Below are 19,283 nucleotides of genomic sequence, written 5' to 3'. Positions count from 1 at the left end.
CATTAGATTTTTATAAAACATTAGATACACTACTGGTTTAAACACTAGTATTCTACTTGTCATACCCAAAACAATTTCAAATTTTTGTTGTTGTTCACACAGAATTATGCTATGCAGCCCAGGCTACCCTTGAACTCTCATTCTCCTGATTCAGCTTTCCAAGTGCTGATGATTACAGATTTACGTCACAACACGTATCATCAAATATTTGTATTTATTGTTTTGTTTCAAACACTCTAAAATAAGCAGGAAAGAAGTATTTTTGTAGGGCTGGGGATATAGCACAGTGGTAGAGCACTTGCCTAGCATGCTTGAGGCCCTGGGTTCGATCCCAGCACTGCAAAACAAAACAAAACACCACTTTTGTAAAGACCTTGATAGTATAAAATTGATGAAATAGAATCTTAAATATCAACATAATTTATTTCTTTGTTTTGTGGTGCTGGGAATAAAACTCAGGAACTCACATGGTAGGTAATGTCTATCATTAAGATACATCATCAACTCCTAACATAACTGAATTACGAGCCAGGTCTGGTGGTACAGGCCTATAATCCTAACTTCTCATAAGAGTGAGGCAGGAGACTGACAAGTTCAAGAACTGCCTGGGCAGATCAGTAAGACTCTGTCTCAAAAAGTGGGAGAAAAGGGGCTGAAAAAGTAGCTCGAGGCTAGAGCACTTGTCTGGCATGAGCAAGGACCTGGGTTCTACCCCCAGTACCACTAAAAAACCCACAACAAATCACATTATATGCTCCTTGGCAATTTTGCCTTATATTCTTAAATAAAGATGTTATTACAAAAAAATTAGTCCTATGCATACCTGATGACTTTCTTTTATCATAAACTGCGGTCAAATTCACATACCAGTGTAAAATTTTAAGTTTTTTATGTACGTATTTTGTATTTGTTATTATGTGTGCCTATGTGTCCACCACAGCACACATGTAGAGGTCAGAGGACAACTTGTAGGATTTGGCTTCCTCTTTCCACCACGTGGTTTCTGGGAATCAAAGTCAGATCATCGTACCTTTACCAGATGAGCCATCTTGTATACCCATCAGTATAATGCATTTTCAAATGGAGAATTCAGAAACGTTTAATATATTCTCAAGGTCATGCAACTGTAGCTGGTACATGAAGCATGTTTGCCATCCCAAAAGTGCCATAGTCATTTAGCAATTCTACGGTCTGTCATGGCTCCCCACCGACAGTCACACATCACCTCTCTAATAGTCCTTTGGTGCAAAGAGGCTTTTGTGGTAATGAGACATGGTTTACTATATTGCTTGTGCCTTTATTGTCTTGTCTGTTAACCATCAGAAAATCTGGGGGCATAAGACTGCCCCATCTTTTCTCTCCTGTCCTCCCTGCCCTACTCACTCCCCTTCTCTTCTCTCTGCCCCACTCTCTTTTTCAGAGAAAGAGCTCTACCACCGACATACATCCCTAACCCACTCCATGTTCTTTTACAGGTGTTTATAGTCTAGTTAATTTTTTTGTTGTTTTGTTTTTTTGTTTTGTTTTGTTTTTTTGTTTTTCAAGACAGGGTTTCTCTGTGCAGTCCCTGCTGTCCTGAAACTCACTCTGTAGACCAGGCTGGCCTCGAACTCAGAAATCTGCCTGCCTCTGCCTCCCAAGTGCTGGGATTACAGGCATGCGCCACCACTGCCTGGCTCTAGTTAATTTTTAATTGATTGATATGCATATGTGAGGGAGAGGGGTGTACAATTTCCAACCTGTAGATGTCATTATCTAATTGTTTCAGTATCTTTTACTAAAACCATCTTTTCCTCCACTGAACTGCCTTGGCATCTCCATCAAAATTCCACTGAAAGCCCACAGACATGAGCTAATGTGCTGATTCCCAGTTGGAATCCATCAGTCTAGTTGTCTAACCTTATGGTTTAGCCATCTAGTTTAAAATTGGAAAATTTGAGTCTTCTAATGCTGTTCTAGGATTGTTTTTGGCTGCTTAAGAGTCCCTTGCAACAGCACACAAATGATAAGACCAGCTTGCCCATTTCTGCAAAATTGGTAACTACAATTTTAATTATTATTTTTTATGTATGAGTGTTTTGCCTGCATGTATGTCTATGTAGTACATGCATGCAATTCCCATGAAGACCAGTAGAGGGTATTGGATCCCCAGTAAGTGGTATCAGATAATTGTGAGCTGCCATGTGGGTGCTGGGAACCAAACCAGGGTCCTCTGGAAAAGCAACCAGTACTTTTAACCACTGAATTATATGTCTAGACCCAGGAATTGTAATTTTAACAATGGTTACATTAAATATGTAGACCGATGTAGGGAGCACTGACATTTAAGTCAATGATATTTAATTTGTATAATAAATGAACAGAAGATTCCATCCCACTTGTTTAGGTCTTTCTATTTTACCCATTTGAACAATGTTTTGTGGGTTTTCAAAGTTTTTAAAGATTGCTTTGAGTGTGTAAGTGTGGGCACACATATGCCATCACGTGTGTTCGGAAGTGAGAAGGTGACTGCTGGAAGTCAGCTCACTCCTTCCTAGGCTCTGGGGTCAAGCTCAGGTCACCAGGCCTTTGTCTCTCCAGCTACTTTTCTAGTTATCAGTGTGCAAGTAGTACACTTTTTAGCTAAACTTACTCCTATGCACTGTCATATGCTTTCTGCCGCTGTAAATGGGGCTGTGTTTATCACAACTATTTAGAAATGAAGCTAACTTTTTATTCATACATTTTAAACCTAATTTATAAGCACGGATAGGATTCTATCTGTGTGAATTCCTTACGGTTTTCTAGACATACGATCACATCACCTGAAGAGACAATTTACTTCTTCCTTTCAAATGTAGACACATTTTTTTCCTTTTTTGCTCAACTGCCCGTGTTAGGATTTCTAATAACATATGACACAGAAGTAGTGAGCACAGGATCATATGATTTGAAGTCTATTAAGAAAAAAGTTCAGAGTTTTTTGGAGACATTTCCATAAATACCTTTTCCATTTTTGTTCTACTGTTTCTTTGAATGCTGGTTTTTGTTGTTTTGTTTGAGATCAGAGTCTGGCTGTACCCCAGGCTAACCCAGAGCTCAATAACAGTCTCCTGATTGCTGAGATTACAAATATGTACCACCATGCCCACATTTTTTGCATGCTTCATATTTTTTTTGTTAAAAATTGAAAATCTTAACTCTAATATTCTGGCAACTGTAGAATCTGATTTTCTGTACTCCCTCTTGTTGCTGCTGATTGTTGGAGTTGTCTGTATAGTGGGTTTTCTGATAATTTTGTAACATTGTATTCTTTGTTATGTGTGACCAATGAGGACCAATGTTTAGCATAGTGGCCAATTATAGTCAGATAAAGGTTTCTTAAATATCTATGTACAAAGTACAAAACTCAAGACTCCACAGATAGGCATATTGTGTGTATGTGCGCGTGCATGTATGTATATGTCTGTGTGTATATATGTGTGTGTGTGTGTGTGTGTGTGTGTGTGTGTGTGTATTAGCATGCATGTACTACAATGCACTCTCGACACTCAGGTATTTCAAAACCATCAGCACTTTTATTTCTACTGTGTCCAACCTAAATGTTATCTAGGCAGGACATTCCTTACATAGCTAACATTTTTTAATATTTTTATCATATAATGATGTTGGATTTTGTCTTTTTTTTTTTCATGAATTAAGATAATATACAGGCTTAAAAAGACTTGAAAACCAAGTATTTTCTGAGCATGCCCAACTCTGTCAAAAACTGGGTCTTTGAGGCTCCTAGGAATGTGTAGAAGCTTTTCAAGGCACTATTCTCTAGAGTCTCATTTCCCAAGCTTTCCTCATATATATTCTGCTTTGTCTATTTTCTTGTCTTCTTGTTTAGTTTTATCTTTTATATCAGAAACAGATGGCTAGTAACACATTTTCCTCTAAATATTTTCATCTTAGGATGGTCTATTCAGAGAGTTTCAAGGTAACTGAAATAATGACAAGCCCTTTGAGCTGGTGCTTCAAGGAACTATCACATCAGTAAAAATCAACAACCACAGTTCTGTTCCCTGGCATGATATACTGGGCTGGCATGTTCATTTTGTCTTCAAGGATGCCACTGAGCTGGAGAGTCGGGGGGGGGGAGCTAGAGAGACATGGGGTGAGCTTCCTTATATTTAAGTAATTTCTGCTTGACTGAGCAACCGAGGTTACTTCACAAAAGCTCTGACTATTTCAGAGTCTCAATAGGTCACATTCCTGTCAGCCAGTCACTAGCTGAGGAAAGATGCCATTATTTTGCTCTCCCAATAGGGTCTTCTTACTGATGATAAAAAAAACTTCAAGGAAAACTCTCAATTAATATCAGCCAGGTGGCATTCTTTGAATAATGCCACGTGAAATTTATTTAGAATACATTATACTATATTATTTAGGATAGTTGGCACTGATCAGTGGCATTTAAACACAGAGTCAGGTTTACATTTTTGTCTTAAGATATAAAGATAACACAAAGCACTATGAAAGTAAATGCTGTAAACATGAAAAAAACAATGGCAGAGCTATCTTGCTAATTTTGAATCCTCTTTCATGTCTCAAAGCCCATTGCTGAGTATAACTTCCCAGGATTGATGAATGCTTTAAATGAATGATTTAAATGAAAAATGAAATAAACAGAGACATAAATACTTAAGTACCCATTTAACTACTAAGTATTATTAGCATTCTTCATTAGTTGTCTTTATTTTAAAAAGAACTTCTAAAATACTTTATGTAAAACCATATGATAATTTACACTTCCACAAGCAAATACAGATGTCACTGAACACTGCAAATCTTATCTCTAGTGTGCAAGATAGGAATGGAAACTGTTCTGAATCTTATGAACAGATAAAAGGAAATACAAAATTATTTGCTTGTGTTTCCTTTAAAACAAATTTATTTTTCCAACTTACTCATTGTTTAACTCTAAAGCTTGATAGGCTGCTTTGATTCGAGCTGGAGGATTTCTTTCCCTCCATGCCTTCTGCATAACTGTGGGAAAAATATTTCAAAGAGTGGATGAGATGGTAAACATAAATATTCTATGTAAAACGTATGAAGAATGAGCTAAAGGAGTAAACAGAGCTTTCAATATCATGTTTTTAAGCATATGAAACTGGGCTACTAGCTCACATTTATATGAGAAATGTATATTAAATCTAGAAGCTTTCTATATAATAAAAATATTCTATGATCTATTTTCATAACATATAAAGAAAATACTTAACTTAATCATACCATTTTTACACATGAACATTTAGGTATCTAAGTGCATGTCAATGTGAGTTTGAGTGAAAGTATATTAGAATAAACATGAAAGCTCTACTTTCATCTTTCTGAAAAGGGCATCTAGAACTACTGAACATTAAAATAAAAAAATAAAAATAGTATTTTTGTGAAATACACAAAAGCTTAAAAAAGTCTTTGTTCAATCAATGATTCAGTACAGGAAAAATGTATAGATGTGTATTTTCTATAAAAACGGGGAGGGAAGACTTGGGTAATTTAGAATACAGCACATCTCTGGAAAAATCTCAGCTTTATCAAGCCTCAACACTAACCTAAATTAGGATTTCCTTGGAAGAATGGGATGGGTTTTGCTACCATTTACTGAACTAAAATGGAGAAATCGCACTTTATAATGTCACTTAAAAGCTAAACAAATACATAAAGTATATTCTCAAAACTACCTGGCTTACTTTACATTTGATAAGAAAAATGGAGAACTTATGAATGTTGACTTTGGAACAAAGCCTCCAACTGTCCAGAAAGAATAACGTGGAAAATGTTTGAATTTTCCTTTGGAAACAAAATATTAGTCTTGGCTCAGAAAATGAGACAATATATTCCACATGTGTAACAAAAATACATTCTTCATATCAAACATGTCACCAGCTAGCTGACAGCTAATTCTTCCTGAACTTGACAAACTGATGCAAGCCAGCACCACCTGATTCTGACCAGGTAAGGAACATCAATCTGCCACAGCACTAAAACAGGAGAGAGAAACAGACTGTGATATTAGGCTAGTGACCCGTAATGGTGGGGCTCTCTTCTATAAACTGTGTAGTAGTTACAGACCAAATTTTAATGCTCAATCTCTATTAGTATTTGAGGTGATTATATAATATTCTAGTATATAACCATAACTTATCTAATTATTTAACCTACTTAACTAATTAGCTCTCAATGGAAAGTTAAGTCATTGCCAGTATTTTTCTATTATACAAACACTGTATACTATGCATAAGCTTATAGCTCTAGATCTTGGAAGGTGGAAGCAGGAGAATCCAGAGTTCAGGGTCATCTCACCTAAGAAGAGGGTCTAAGGCTAGCCTGGGCTGCATGAAATCTGTCTCCAAAATAAAAATCAACAACAAAAAAACCACTGTAATAGCTATCTTTCATTCAGGTGTGGTAGTGAACACTCTTACTCTACTGTTCAGGAGGCTGAGGCAGGAGGATCACAATGAATTTAAGGCCAACCAGGGTTATATAGCAAGTACTAGGCCAGCCAGTGCTACACAGCAAGACCATGACTTAAACAAGCAAAAATGGCTGGAAATAAAGTTCAATGGTAAACATTTTTGCCTAGCATGTGTAAGGTTTAGGCTCAGTTCTCAGAACTGCAATACAAAACACCAACAACAAAAACAGAAAACACTCATAGCCTTTCAGTTTTGTATAGCTTACCAAATACTGTTTTGCAGAAGTTTATTTAAAATAGGCATAATCTTTAAAAGATTTTGAATATATACTCTCAAACTCTGCTCAATAAAATTATTAATTTGTACTTTGAGCCAGCATAGAAAAAGTGACCATTCCCCAATCTCTTACCCTTTGAGCCAGGTTGAGCATCTCTATACAAAACTCCAAACTAAAAAACATGAAACCAAAGTGGAAAAATCAACACTGACTTCATGAGATAGGTTGCAGTCAAAACGCATGTACAACAAGAGAGGTGTGGTGACACAGACCTGGGATCCCAGAACCTGGGAGGTAGAGGCAGAAGGATTGAGAGCTCAAGACCAGTGCTGGTTAGTTAAGGACTTAAGGCTAGCCTGGACTATATAAGCCTCTATCTCTAAATATTAAAAAACCAAATCAACACAAAAAAATTACTTTCCACTTATGTGTAAAATGTATATATGAAAGAAAAATTCTAAAGTTTAGACTTGAGTCCCATTCTCAAGATATATCATTATACACATACAAATATCTCAAAAACTAAAGAAAATCTAAAACAACACTTGTGTGCCCTAGTATTTCAGACAGGGGATACTCAGTCTGTATGTCCAATCTTTGTTAATTTAACACATGAAAACAAAATCATTTGTAACTTTTTATTCTAATGAGTTTATGTAATCCATCTTCAAGCATTTTTTTCTTATTATGTTTTCAAATCCTCTATCATTCCTGCCTTTCAAGATTGATCTTCACAACCAAGGTATCCCTAAGTCTAAAGTGAAAGGGGGAAATACAAGTTAAAAAAAATTTTTAAATTAAAAATTTAAAAAAGATTTAAGAATAATTTAAGTAAAAATACAAATTTATTATTCAATACTGCTAAGAGCTCATGATATGCTTAAAATAACTAAAACATCACAAAAAAACCCAAATCACTCAGATTTATTTTAATTTTTCAATTAATATTTGCAATATTCTAATAAGCACAGAAAAGGACTACAGATGTAAACATCTACAAAGTTCTAGGAGGAACAAAGTGCTTAGCGCATATGCACCGTGTGCACAGCAGAGCGGCCACTCCACACTGGCTGACCACAGCCATTGACACACAAGTCCACTCCCGTATTTCCCAACTTTCATCACAGTATAAATCTGGACATTAATGAGAAATCTCTTGGGTTGTTATTTGCTTAGTGTCCTGTATTGCTTTTTGAGACAGGGTCACCAGTGTTGCCCAGTACTCTGCCATCCTCGTACCTCAGATCCATCAGAGCACACTGCTGACCAGCCCTGAGGGTATTTTTCCTTATTCTCAGACTTAAACCAGCCAATCACCCAGAGGAGAGCAAAGCTATTGCAGTGACTACTATGACAACAGGGAGATGTGCCACATCACACTTACATGCATGCTTGCCTTTTCTGCTGTGACAACTATCCTATCCTAATGAAAAATCTTTCCTTTATGTGAGTGTCCAAAAGGACAAAAATGAAACTGACAGTTCATTCCTAATTCTCACTCAACGAAGTCTACCTTTGAGTTCAGAATTTAACTAGATTACATACTCTCAGTCCTGCAAGTACATAAAACTGCGAGGTCCAAAATGATACCTGTGGTTTTAAGAAAATCCATGTCAAACCACTCAGTCCATTAAAATTCCCATGACTCTTTCCTATATCTGACAGAATATGAAAAAATGCTTCTCTGACTATTCTATTTATCCTTTCCTACCTAACCATAGTCACCAAACACCTCTCCTGAGAGGTGTGCTCACTTCTAGTTTACAAAAGAAAGGGTGTCCCTTGGTCACTCTGAATCTTCCTAGATGCGGTGTGTATGAATAGTTCAAACCTCTAGGTGTCAAGAGCACTCCGTTCGGGAGATGGAGGGTACACACTTGTTTGTTTACTTTTGAGATAAAGTTAAAATTCTCCTGCCTCAGCCTTCCAAATATTAGGCTTACAGGCATGAGCCATCAAGCCTGGCTGAGGAGTTATGCTAAATCAAGGAACCTGAAAATAAGGTTCCCTGCCTTTGACGTCTTTCTTTGAGCAGGGGAACTTTGAGGCGAGGAAAGAATACTCTTCCACGCTGGGGATGCAGCTTCCTTGCTTAGCACAAAGACCTGTCCTCAATCCCAGCACCACACAACCTGCTCCACGTGTAATCCTAGCACTCAGGTAAAGCCAGAAAGATGAAAACCTCAAGGGACTTGTGAGATGGCTCAGCGGGTAAGAGCACTGACTGCTCTTCCCAAGGTCCTGAGTTCAAATCCCAGCACCATACAGTGGCTCACAACCCTCCATAATGAGATCTGACTCCCTCTTCTGGAGTGTCTGAAGATAGCTACAGTGTACTTACATATAATAAATAAATAAAATCTTTAAAAAAAAAAAAAAGGGGGGGGGGCTGGTGAGATGGCTCAGCCGGTAAGAGCTCCCGACTGCTCTTACAAAGGTCCTGAGTTCAAATCCCAGCAACCACATGGTGGCTCACAACCATCCTTTACGAGATCTGACTCCCTCTGGAGTGTCTGAAGACAGCTACAGTGTACTTACATATAATAAATAAATAAATCTTTAAAAAAAAAAAGAAAAAGAAAACCTCAGTCATCATCAGTATGTATGATGTGCAGCTCAGCTACCAGTCGGAGCTACATGAGAGTATTCCAAAATGAATACTAAGTAAATAATAAAAACAAAAAATTTGGTTCCTAGATGCTTTGAATTAAGGAGTGATAACCATTTCTGTTAGTTCCATCAGCACCTCTCCTCAGTTATTTAAGAAATGTATTATTTCTAGCCAGGCAGTGGTGGTGCGCGTCTTTAATCCCAGCACTTGGGAGGTAGAGGCCAGCCTGGTCTACAAAGTGAGTTCCAGGACAGCCAGGGCTACACAGAGAAACCCTGTTTCGAAAAAACCTAAAAACAATAATAATAATAATAATAAACTAAAAAAAAAGAAATGTATTATTCCCAAGGGAAGGTCGTTACAGGAAGTCAGACTGTGTTGGCAAGGAACAATGAAAGCAGGGCCGCCTCAGTCTGGTAAAGAACAAGAATTAGGCAAAGCTCAAAATTTCACCTTGTTTTCTCAGAATCTTAATCCAGAGCCAGGTTTCACAATCTTAGAAACGGAGCTGAGGACAACTTGGGCTAAAGAAGAGATCCTACCTCATAAAACAAAAACAAAAGAAGCAAAATCTCATATATAAGAGAAATAGTTATGATGGAGGCGCTAACATGTCTATCTGAACGGAGAAATGGAGAATGGGGTTAGATTTCTGTCTGTATGATTCGACTGACTACATTAACAATGAAGACACCCTGTTAGGTCTTTAAAGGGCATATTCCAAACAGATAAAAGAGCTAAGCATATAGTTGTTAAAACCTTGACAAGAATATAATTAAAATACATCATCATAGTGAGATGTGGTGGCAAAACTCTTTAATCCTAGTACTTGGGAGGCAGAAAAATGAATCCTTGTGATTCAAAGCCAGTCTGTTCTACATAATGAGTTCCAGGAAAGCCAAAGCCACACAGTGAGACCTGTCTCAAACTCCCCCACCCCAAAAGAAGAAATACATTAGAACGTTCAGAATCTTATGGTCAAATATAATTAAATTTAAAAATTTATATAAAGTGACTCCTGTGGAAAAGTTACAAGAGTAGTAAAAGACTTTCAAGCATAAAATAATTAATTATAAAATTATATATATAATTATATATATACTTAGCTCTTTTTTTCTCTCTTTGGAATATGACCTTTAAAGACCTAATGGGGTAACTTCATTGTTAATCTAATCACACAAATCATACTGACAGAGAAATCTAACCCCATTCTCTATTTTTCAGTTCATATATATGTTACAATTATTATATATAACATATATTATATATAAGATAATCATTTGAGAAGAAACTTACACTGGTGTATACTTGCACAAGGGAGACTTAGGCAGGAAGTTCTCAAATGTGAGCCATCTGTTATATGTAACAAGACTCATTCACAAAACAAAAACAAAAAAAGGACTTGTATATGGTTTACTATTGTTGAAAGAGTGTTTCAATGAAAAATGGCTATTTTCAAATTCTTTGGTACAGCTCACTGATAAAGTATGTGCTTGGTGTGCAAACATCTATCCTGGCATGGACACACATGTAAAACTTTATTCAAATATAGGGAATGCCAGGTTTTTGTTTTTGTTTTGTTTTGTTTGGTTTGGTTTGGTTTTTCGAGACAGGGTTTCTCTGTGTAGCCCTGGCTGTCCTGGAATTCACTCTGTAGACTAGGCTGGCCTCCAGTTTATTTTTTAAAATGTGTATATTTTCTGATATGCCAAAAATTATATTCTTTGCAATTATTTAGCCTTGTGATATGAAGCTTACAATGTGTGAAAAAGCATAGAGATTTTGAAATTTCTCTGTGGAACTATCCAAACAGAAGTGTTTTAAAGAGCCACCATCAGAGCTGTCTGATGGAGGAGCTTAGGGATGTCTGTGATTCAGCCTGTGAGCAGATGAGGTCTGATTTGCACAGAACCTCAGGTCCTGACATACACTGGCAATGCGCATGCTCTACTGTAGTATCCTTTAACACACACTTTCACTGTGATCACAAACAGCAAGCATTCATACATAAAGCAATGTTCTCCTCCATTTGCAATTAAATCACCTTATAAACTTTGTCAAAGATCCTTGGTTTTCTTACTGCCACCAATCCTTAGCATATTTTATTCAACAACAATGTGACACAATTAGCTCACTTCAATGCTAAGAAACTAGCTTTCTTCAGACTCTTGCTGGAATTTCTCTCAATGTAGCCAGTTGAAGCAGGGCGGTGCAGGGGTTAAGAGCTATAACCCAGTTGAAGCCCAGCTTTATCATTTATTAGTTGTGAGTGCATGTTAATTGACCTTCCTTTGCCTCACTTTTCTTTCTTTCTTTCATTCATTCATTTATCATTCATCTGGGTTTGAAACAGTCTCACGGTATAGGTCAGGCTGACCAAGGATTATGTAGCCCAGGTTGGTCTTTAACTTCAGGCAATCCTCCTGCTTATGCCTCCAGAATGCTAGGATTAGAAGCATAAACCACCATATGCAGCTTGGTTCCTTCTTTTAAAAGGGAACTGATAATAGTTCTTATCTCAGTATAATTGAGAAGAAGAAATTAGCACATATGCTGTCCATGTGTTGTTATTAATGAAATTACTTAAGTGTGTAATACCAATGCCTGCCACCCATCCATTCATAATTATACCAAAAATATATAACATATACTATATATTATAAGAGCTTTCAGAGAAGTGTCATAAAGAGTTTGACTAGAAATTTATCACAAAGATAGAGCAAAGGTATTCAAAATAGAGGACAGTTGGAAAAAACAGCCTGTCTTTAGGTTATACACTTATTCTGCCACTAACTCTCAGATCTAGTGCTTTACAAATGCTAGAAAAGCCCCCTACCACTAAGCATTATCCACAGCCCACATAATAATCTGTTCTGTAGGAAACCGCTTAGAGAGACCTAAAAATGGACATAAACTATAAACTACCACTTTATATGAATTTTCACATTTGACTAGAACAAAATATACCCTGTTTCTTCTACACATCACTCCTCTCCCCTTCTTTTCCCTGTGTGTGCGAGTGTGTGTGTGTGTGTGTGTGTGTGTGTGTGTGTGTGTGTATATGAGTGCAAGTGTTGAGGTCAGAGGAAAATCTTGGATGCCGGTTCTCACCTCCCCGTTGTTTATGATAGGTTCTAGTTGCTCTAGACGGCTCCTGAGCTTCTGTGGCCTCTCCCGTCTCTGTCTCACATCTCCTGATAGGAGTGTAGGGATTACAGTCCTGTGCAGTGCTGTGTCCAGATTTACACAGGTTCTGGAGACCAGAACTCATGCTGTCAGACGTGCACACTAAGCACTTTACCCCCTGGGCTATCTCCCGAGTCTCTGCTTTGTTGTCAGGTAACTATTTCCCAGACCAAAGCAATGGATACTATTTTCTGCTATATTTCATTTGAATTTCTCTTTTTCAAGACAGGGTTTCTCTGTGTAGCCCTGACTGTCCTAAAACTAGCTCTATAAACCAGGCTGGCCTTGAACTCACAGAGATCTGTCTGCCTCTGCCTCCAGAATGCTGGGATTAAAGGCGTGTGCCACCACCACAACCAACACTAGGCTCTGAAATGGTTTTAAGTAATAAAATAGCAAAAACATTTGAAATTCTTACAAAATAGTTCATTAATTTAGTTTATAATCATAACTTACTTTAATTTGAATTTCTTATCTATAATGTAAATAACTCCAAGCCAAGTAAGTAACCGTACATTATAATAATAGCTCTACAGAACACTCGAAAATTTTTTCACAATCATTGTCTGTAGCAGGAATATATACCTGTGTCTGACGGACGTAAAAAGTCTGTTTCACAGGTGAAAAAGGTCTGGTGATCCTGGGCAGACAAGTTCATGTCATAGTAAGTAAGTGGTTCTTTACCAGTCACCCAAGTGTATCTGTAGAAAACAAAAGATGTTTCAATTGCTGTAACCAACACTTAAATTTTGAAAGTAAGTGACTACCAGTTCTATTTCAAGGTGTTTTTAAAGCTTATTATTTCAGTAAGGAATTAAAAAGTACTACTGTATGGTTCAATAATAAAACATTAAAAAAAAAAATCAGGAAAGAATAAACTGTTCAGTCTGGCATAAGGTCCTGCCTGTGAGTTGGAGGCCAGCCTGTACCACATAATAAATTTCAAGATAGCCTGAATTACAGAATAAAACCTGTCTCATAAATTATTAGTACTAGATACTAAGCATAAATGTTTCAAATAGAAAGAAATTTCTCATAAAGGTTTATATGAAATAGATATATAACAAGGCTACAGGAGACCCTGTTTTAAAAAACTAACAAAGGCTGGGCATAGTGGAACACAACTTTAATCCTAGCACTAGGAAAACAGAAGCAGGCATATCTCTGTGAGTTTGAGGCCAGCCTGGTCTCATATTGACTTACAGGACAGCCAGAGGTATGTCTTAAAGCAACAACAAAACAAAACAAGCAAAACCAGACCCAGTAAGCAAATACACTCTTGATGTGGATCTCCATAATTGAAGGCCAGCTCGCTCTGTATATAAGTTACAAGACAGCCAGGGCTGCATAATAAGCCCCTGTCTCAAAATAACAACAGAAACAGATAAAAAAAAAAAAAAAAAAAAGCCCCAGCACCTCTACCAAGGATAGAGGCAGAAAAAACCTGTAAGACCTGAACGATAGGGAAAAGGACTATGAAATGCTGTCCTAAGAGTATGACAAGGCCATGACACTCACAAACTCATGACAGTTGCCTGCATCTACATAAGACTGAGCCAATAAATATTCAGTCATAGAAGGGAGAGGAGCTCACAGGCCTGTCCTGCCCAGGAAGATAATGGCTGTCAAGGGCTGCAGAAGAGACACTAATGACTTCTGCGCCAGTGGTTACATCCAGAGGGTCACAGAAGAAAAACACGTGGAAGTAGAACTAAGATTTGGGGGGAGGAAGAGGAGAAGAGGAGATGCAGGATGAGTGTGACACATGTATTATATACAAGGACGAAAATGCCAAAGAATACACTTTAAAGAGATGTTATTCCCTTTTGTATTAAAAAAACTAAACACAGTCAAGGTGATACCTACTTGAGCTAATCATTCACTTTAATACAGTCTGTATCTCCAATCAGAAGAGGCTATAAGACATTTATAAGACAAGCACCCACAGTACTTGAACCTAAACCCCACACCATACTTCTACTGAAAGCAAACGTCTCACCTTCTATATTCTGCTCCTCTAAAGAGGTTTAAAGGGTTTCTCCAGACCTTGCATTCTGAAAAACAAGAGGAAAGATTAGTTCAATCAAATGCAGGTAAATCTTCACTAACCAACACTTATTGCTCATCCTGTGATCTATATACAGTGCCAGTTAGAGACATCACAAATATGAAAAAGGTACAAGTCACCCTTGCTCTCAAAATCAAATCAGAATCAGACATAGTTACTGTTGTATTTCTGTCTCAGTGAAACTTTGTTCATAATTCAGTTTTCAGTTTCTTCTCTAAAACAGGATCTACTAAAACTTCATCCACTCCTATATTCCTAGATCCTACTACAGCTTCTGGAACTAACTTGTATAGCATGAGAATTAGTCATGTAAACAACCACCTGAACTATCTGACATGTACTATATTAGAGTTGTTTTATTACACACACATACATACATACACACATACACACACACACACACACACACACACACACACACACACACACACACACCCCGTCTATCACAGAAGACGTTACAGAGGAAGTGATATTTGAACTAAGATTAAAAACCTGAAAAGAGGCCGGGCAGTGGTGGTGCACACCTTTAATCCCAGCACTTGGGTGGCAGAGGCAGGTAGATTTCTGAGTTCGAGGACAGCCTGGTCTACAGAGTGAGTTCCAGGACAGCCAGGGCTATACAGAGAAACCCTGTTATGGGGAAAAAAAAAAAAAAAAAAAAAAAAAAACAGCCATTGTGTCACCTCCAAGTCTTTCTACACTGACAAAGACAAGAAAAAAATTAAAAATTTAAAAAAAAAAAAACCTGAAAAGAGTTGGGGCTGTAAAGATGCTCAGTGGTTAAGACCTCATGTGCTTTTCCAGAGGAGATGGGTTCAGTTCCCAGCAACAACATGGCAGCTCATACCTGTCTGTAACTCCAGTTCCAGGGATTCAACACCCTCACACAAACACATGCAGGCAAAACATTAGTACACATAACAAACAAGCAAACAAACAACAACTAAGAGAGTCAGTTTCCAGATCCAGAACATTCCAAGCTTAGGAAGTATATAAAGCTATAAATTGGGCCTAGAGAGATGGCTCAGTGTGTGAAATGTTTGCTGAGCAAGAGGACCCAACTGGATCCCTCATCTACATAAAAGCCAGATAAGGCAACACACTTCTGTAATTCTAGGCTAGGGAGGCAAAGACAGGCAGATCCTGGGGTTGATAGACAGCTATTCTGGCCAAAATAGTGAGCTCCAGGAACATCATGAGACCCTATCTCAAAAAATAAGGTGTGGGGGGGCTAGAAGGAAGATTTGCCATCTGTTGCTCTTACAGAGAACCCTGGTATGTTTTCCAGCACCCATGTGGTTACTGAACCATTCACAGCTCCATTTCCAGGCGATCCAGTGCCTTCCCCTCTGATCTCCGTAGGAACCAAGCACATACACAATATGTAGACATACATGCAGGCAAAAAGCTCATACACATAAAGCAATATAAATAAATATAAAAGAATAAGGTATTAACTTATAGGTTGTTTGAGCATGTTTGTATGGGCACATGTATACACACACACACACACACACACACACACACACACACATACGTATACATGTAAAACAAACCATACAGTATGCTCAGGATAGCACAAAGGGTTAGAAGAAAGACTACAAAATAAAAACTGATGAGACCTTGTCATGGTTGCTCACGTCTGCGACCACAGGACTTGAACTGTATGTATATTTGGCATGCATCTCAAAACCCTTCAGCCTCTAGACAGTCTTAGAGACAGTAGTAGCCTATTCCCTGTCTTTGAATGGTAGTGAGAGAGAGAATAACCTCCCACCCCCTTTCTTGTAACAATCCTATTAGATCAAGGGTCCACCTTCATGATGTCACTTAACCTTTACCCCCTCATATGTAGGCCAGAGTTCCTTCAAACTTGGCTAAGGATGATTTTCAGCTCCTGATCCTTCTGCCTCAATCTCCCACATGCTAGTATTACATGTGTTAGACATGTTTTGCTTGGTAGTGTTGGGAATTGAACCAGGGCCTTGTGCATGCTAGATATTCTGGAGAGTATAAGGTGAGTTAGGAGAAGTGAGTGAATATTTTCCTAGTGACTAAAAGGTAAATATGATGGCTAAAACCAGAATAAGCACCTTGGGCCACAGGTTAAAATCTGGCTGGGCATTGTGGTGCACTCCTCTAATCTCAACACTCTGGAGGCAGAGGCAGAAGGATCTCTCTGAGTCTGAGACCAGTTTAGAATATAGGGAGAATACCAGGCCAGTCCGTGAAACATAGTAAAACTCTCAATAAACAAACAAACAATTGAGTCTGGAATAACAGGCTACATAGAAGGGGTCTGAGACTCTGAGGGTATCTGTGCTCTACACCAGCCATGGCTTACTTGCATTTACAGGAAAGAAGGTTGTCCCTATGTCTTATCCTATTTGAACTACAATGACAAGAACAACAGAGATGTATTTCTTATTGTTTTGGAGGCTGGAAAACCCATGTTCAAGAAGCTAGCAGTTTTAATGCCTAGTTTGTAGATGGCACTTTCTTATTATTTCCTCATAAAGTGACAAGAATAAATAGCTCTCTGAAGTATCTCTCCTTAGGACATTAATTCTATCCATGAGGGTTCTACCTTCATAATCTCATCACCTCCCTAAGTCCCTATATCCTAATAGCATTACATGTGAAGGGGGCATAAACTCACAAACTACTTTATTGTTCTGAGACGGATTTTTGTATCCTCTGTAATGAAATCAATCTTAATTATACCACTCTGGAAATACCAAAAACAAAAACAAAAAAAAACAAACACCTGATAGATGATGGTGTCTGAGGGTTTCACTTTCTCTGCTGTTGGCAGGAGAGCCCGGCTCTGAAATGCTACTCTCTGTTCCTCCCATCAGTGGCCGCAAATGGCTTATAGACACTTGTTCAATAAAAGATGTACCATGCTTATGGAAGTACCACCATTCAAATATCTATAATAAAGAGAAACAATTTTTCACTTAAAATGCAATTCGTAAATACAAATTAAAGAGGCGTTCTTATTCAGTTCAGCACTTTACGTGCACAATCTGCTCTGGGGCGGGTGAGGAAGTGAGCAGAAGAAAAAACCCAAACCCAAGACTCCCTAAATACAGATGCTATGTAAAAGTGGAATACCCTTCTTACGGATTTGTCATGAAGTTTAGGCAAGCTTGGCCTACACTCTACACATGCTGAAAGGCATTAAAGAATACTAAGAGTGAATCAGATGTGATAGAACCTGCTTCTAGTCTGGACTCTCAGCACACTGACACAGGAGGATCATAAATTCCAGGCCAGCACAAACTATAAAGTGGGAAGTTTCAAATAAAGAAGGAAGAGTATCTAATCTATAGCAGACCTTTTCACCTCTCATTGTCATTTGATTCTATCTGCAGCACAATTCAAAACTAAAGCAAGTAATATTAAACTAGGATCAAGCTTCCAAGCTTCACACCAGATCCCCTACTTATTAACTGGGTGTACTGGGCAAGCCAATTAACCTCATATCTCAGAGCCTCAGTAGCTTTACCTAGTAAACTGAACTAATAAGAATCCAAATAAAGTGCTTCCTGAACCAAAAAGCACTGGTCTAATATTCAGCAATGCTATTAACATCGCTGAGACAAGTTCTTCCCCAGGTTGAACATCAGGATATTTTGAAACTTTATCTCAAAGATTAAAAAAAGGTCAAAGACCTGGGTAGTGGTGGTTGTGGCCCACGCCTTTAACCCTAGTATTCAAGAGGCAAAGGCAGGTGGATCTCTGAGTTCAAGGCCAGGCAGGTCTACATAGTGAGTTCCAGGACAACCAAAGCTACACAGAAAAACTCTGTCTCAAAAAAATCAAAACAGAACAAAACAAAAAATCACAAACAAACAAAAAAATAAAAACTTCAAAGAAATATTCCAATTTCTACTAAAGCTGTACAGCACCACCTACAGATGAGAAAAAAGAACAGAAAAAAATGGCATGATAAATATTTAATACTATTATCTGTAGCAGAATTTTCACAAAGTATACAATAAGAAACACTAGAACCTAGAGATGTTAATGAAAAACATATTTTAAAAATATTTTTGAGAGCCAGGCGTGGTGGCACACGCCTTTAATCCTAGCACTCGGGAGGCAGAGACAGGCAGATTTCTGAGTTCGAGGCCAGCTTGGTCTACAAACTGAGTTCCAGGACAGCCAGGGCTATACAGAGAAACCCTGTCTCAAAGAACCAAAAAAAAAAACCAAAAAACAAAAAAAAAACAAAAAGAAAAGAAAAGAAAAGAAAAGAAATGAAAAGCAGTATTTTATTGAAGGAAAAATTGAGTTAAAGTCAAATGTGGTCCCTTATTATGCGACTTCACAGAATAACAGCCAAAAGTCAGTAAGTGCTCCCTGAGCCTTCACATTACAACCTTTACATGTATTATCTCATTTAGTCCTCCAGTCCTATGAAATGAATACTATTATCTTCCCATAACAGATATTGTAGTGGCTATTCCTGGTTGTCAACTTGACTTTATCTGGAATGAACTACAATCCAGAATTGGAAGGCTCACCAGTGACCCTAATCTGGAGGCTGGGAAATAGAAGTTTCTGATCTAGATCTTGGGGCACAGTGGCTGTGGATTCCAGGAGATTTAAGACAGGGAGGGGCTGGTGAGATGGCTCAGCAGGTAAGAGCACTGACTGCTCTTCCGAAGGTCCTGAGTTCAAATCACA

The 19,283-nt window shown here is 38.0% G+C and overlaps 1 protein-coding gene across 2 annotated transcripts in view; it reads right to left on the bottom strand.

Moving 5' to 3' along the window:
* The window catches only part of St7l (suppression of tumorigenicity 7 like), a 64,013-nt gene that overhangs the window by 39,701 nt on the left and 5,029 nt on the right, over positions 1-19,283 (bottom strand). Inside the window, exons 3-6 of one of the 2 annotated variants that reach the window (XM_021195307.2) lie at positions 17,356-17,521; positions 14,520-14,574; positions 13,106-13,221; positions 4,932-5,010 (exon numbers count right to left, since the gene is read on the bottom strand). In XM_021195307.2, the coding sequence (XP_021050966.1) occupies positions 4,932-5,010; positions 13,106-13,221; positions 14,520-14,574; positions 17,356-17,521 (416 nt within the window). The remainder of the gene's footprint in view (positions 1-4,931; positions 5,011-13,105; positions 13,222-14,519; positions 14,575-17,355; positions 17,522-19,283) is intronic. The other variant, XM_021195311.2, reaches the window with a different exon arrangement.

Source organism: Mus pahari, chromosome 4 (assembly GCF_900095145.1).
Source record: "Mus pahari chromosome 4, PAHARI_EIJ_v1.1, whole genome shotgun sequence".
Classification (NCBI taxonomy): Eukaryota; Metazoa; Chordata; class Mammalia; order Rodentia; family Muridae; genus Mus; species Mus pahari.
Note: the sequence above shows the minus strand (reverse complement) of the source record. Positions and strands in the feature narration are given on the sequence as shown.